The sequence below is a fragment of the Gavialis gangeticus genome, unplaced genomic scaffold (assembly GCF_001723915.1).
Source record: "Gavialis gangeticus isolate Ggan-Ray unplaced genomic scaffold, GavGan_comp1, whole genome shotgun sequence".
NCBI lineage: Eukaryota > Metazoa > Chordata > Crocodylia > Gavialidae > Gavialis > Gavialis gangeticus.
Window position 1 is genome coordinate 2,041,867 of NW_017728991.1, and position 2,093 is coordinate 2,043,959.

General features: G+C 59.6%; 1 protein-coding gene across 3 annotated transcripts in view; it reads left to right on the forward strand.

Annotated features, from left to right (window-relative positions):
- Positions 1-2,093, forward strand: part of SDK2 (sidekick cell adhesion molecule 2) — a 55,282-nt gene that overhangs the window by 21,103 nt on the left and 32,086 nt on the right. For 2 of the 3 annotated variants that reach the window (XM_019515969.1, XM_019515976.1), the window contains exon 4: positions 707-840. In XM_019515969.1, the coding sequence (XP_019371514.1) occupies positions 707-840 (134 nt within the window). Of the gene's footprint in view, positions 1-675; positions 841-2,093 lie in introns of those variants that run through there. The other variant, XM_019515983.1, reaches the window with a different exon arrangement.

Sequence of the window (2,093 nt, forward strand, 5' to 3'; positions counted from 1 at the left end):
CACATCGATCACAGGACAGCTGGCACACCGGCCCTCGCTGGCAGCTGTAGTGAGCATTCGACTTCTGGTGCCCGAGCGGCCAGAAGAACCACGCTCCCCTCCTGTGGGTTGCACACGCAGCGTGCATGGACACGGTCTCTGCACCCATTGCCCACGCGTGTAGCAACACACAGCAGCCCCTGGCATGCACTCCCACGGGCCCACGCGCACCTAGGAGCTGCCGGCTTCACTGGTGCCAGCGCCAGCCTGCTGCAATTGAGTTGGCAACCCGCGTCGTGCAGGGAAAGGAGCGCGTCTCCTTTCTATTTGCAAAGCAGGATTGAGGAGATAAAGCTCTTTATCTTGTATTTAATGGTAAAATATATTCCCCCAACCGTTTCATGCTGCCAGCAGATTAGATCATTCTATATAAAAAAAGAAACCCAGAGAAACCCTATTAATCTGCAAATGCCCGGCGTGTCCCCCCGCCTCCCCCCCAAACACTTAGTCCTGGGGATAATTTAGAGCCGGGCGAGGTAAATGCTGGAGATGCTGCTCTTCGCCCGAGATTAAGGGCTTTGTTGCCACGTTAATTTGTGGTCTCCCGCACCACTGCCGCTGCGATTTACCCCCATCGTGAAACGCACCCAATAAGGGTGTAAAACACCCCAGGGACGCTGATGCGCCCACGCTGACGCTGTGTCTCTGCTTTCTCCCCCCACGCCAGAGCAATCACGCTGGACAACACCCTGGTCATCCTGTCGACGGTGGCACCCGACGCGGGGCGGTACTACGTGCAAGCTGTGAACGACAAGAATGGGGACAATAAGACCAGCCAGCCCATCGCGCTCACCGTGGAAAGTGAGTGCACGGCGGGCGCAATGCCCGACTGCCCTGGAGCTGCGGCGTGCACCCTTCCAGCCTCTGCCATCCACCCGTGTCCTCATAGTGGGGACGCCCGGGGGTACGAAGCAGCCCGCGGGTGCCACGGGCCAGCAGTAGCGTGAGACCCGGAGGGGTTGTGGAGCAGACCCCGCTGGTACCCCCGTCCTGCCTGCGCCGTCGTGCATCTGGCGTCCTGGCCCCTGCTTCCCGGCGCTCCGCTTGGCTCAGGCCCAGATTTAATTTGCAGTAAATCTCTGCAGAGGCTCCGGCTTCTGCTGACTTCACAATTCAGCCTCCTCAAATTTATTTAGGCACTTTGGGCCCAGCCGCAGGCGCTCATTATCTCGCACCATAGCCCCCGCTTCACCCGCCCCTGCCACCCAGCTCTGTCCTTGCCCACAATCGATAGGGCCCACGAAGGGCACCCCTCACCCGGCCCCGGCAAGGAGCATTGCTGCATTTCTTAGCCCGGGTCCCAAGCCGGCAGGTCATGCCCCCTCACTCCTCGCCTGCTGTGGGGTATCCAGCACGGCTTGGAGGTGTCGCTTGCTTCCCAGGAGCTGGGCAGAGCATGGGTACCCCCAGACAAAGCCATGGTGCTCCTAATTCAGGCTGCAAAGAGGCTTGGCTCTGGCTCTCCTTCTCCTGGCTTTATGCCTCTCCCGTCCCTGCCCCGCTCATCCCCGAGCTCCATGAATCTGTTGTTCGGTAGCTCGGCATCCCCGCGCGCCATAAACAACGCCGGGGCCATGTTTATGGATTCAGCTATATCAGCAGCTTTCAAGCCGATCACTTTTTTACGGTGCCTACATGAGGGTTTTTTATTGTTGCAATTATTTTGCTTTATATAGTCCCCCGCCTTTCCTGGCTGTACCAGGCTGCTGCCTGCCTGCTCGGCTTCCCCCCGCCCCGGCCCTGGAAGGAGCTGCGGGGTGCGGGATGCAGCCGGCAAAGTGCGGCTGTCCTGCTTTTGGGTGGAAGTCGGGGAGGGGAAGTCAGCCAGGGGCCCTGGGCATGGCAGAGGTCCTGGCTGGGTGGCAGGGAGGCCTCTGCAAGGCAGGCTGGGGTGGATTGAGCTCTCCTTGGGTCACAAGACTCCAGATGTGGCCTCCCCAGTGCAAAACAGAGGGGAAAAATCACTTCCTTCGATTTGGCAGTGCTCCTACCAATGCAGCCTTCTTGGCAACACGGGCGCGCTGATGGCTGCCACGTTTCTCTCCCTAGATGTT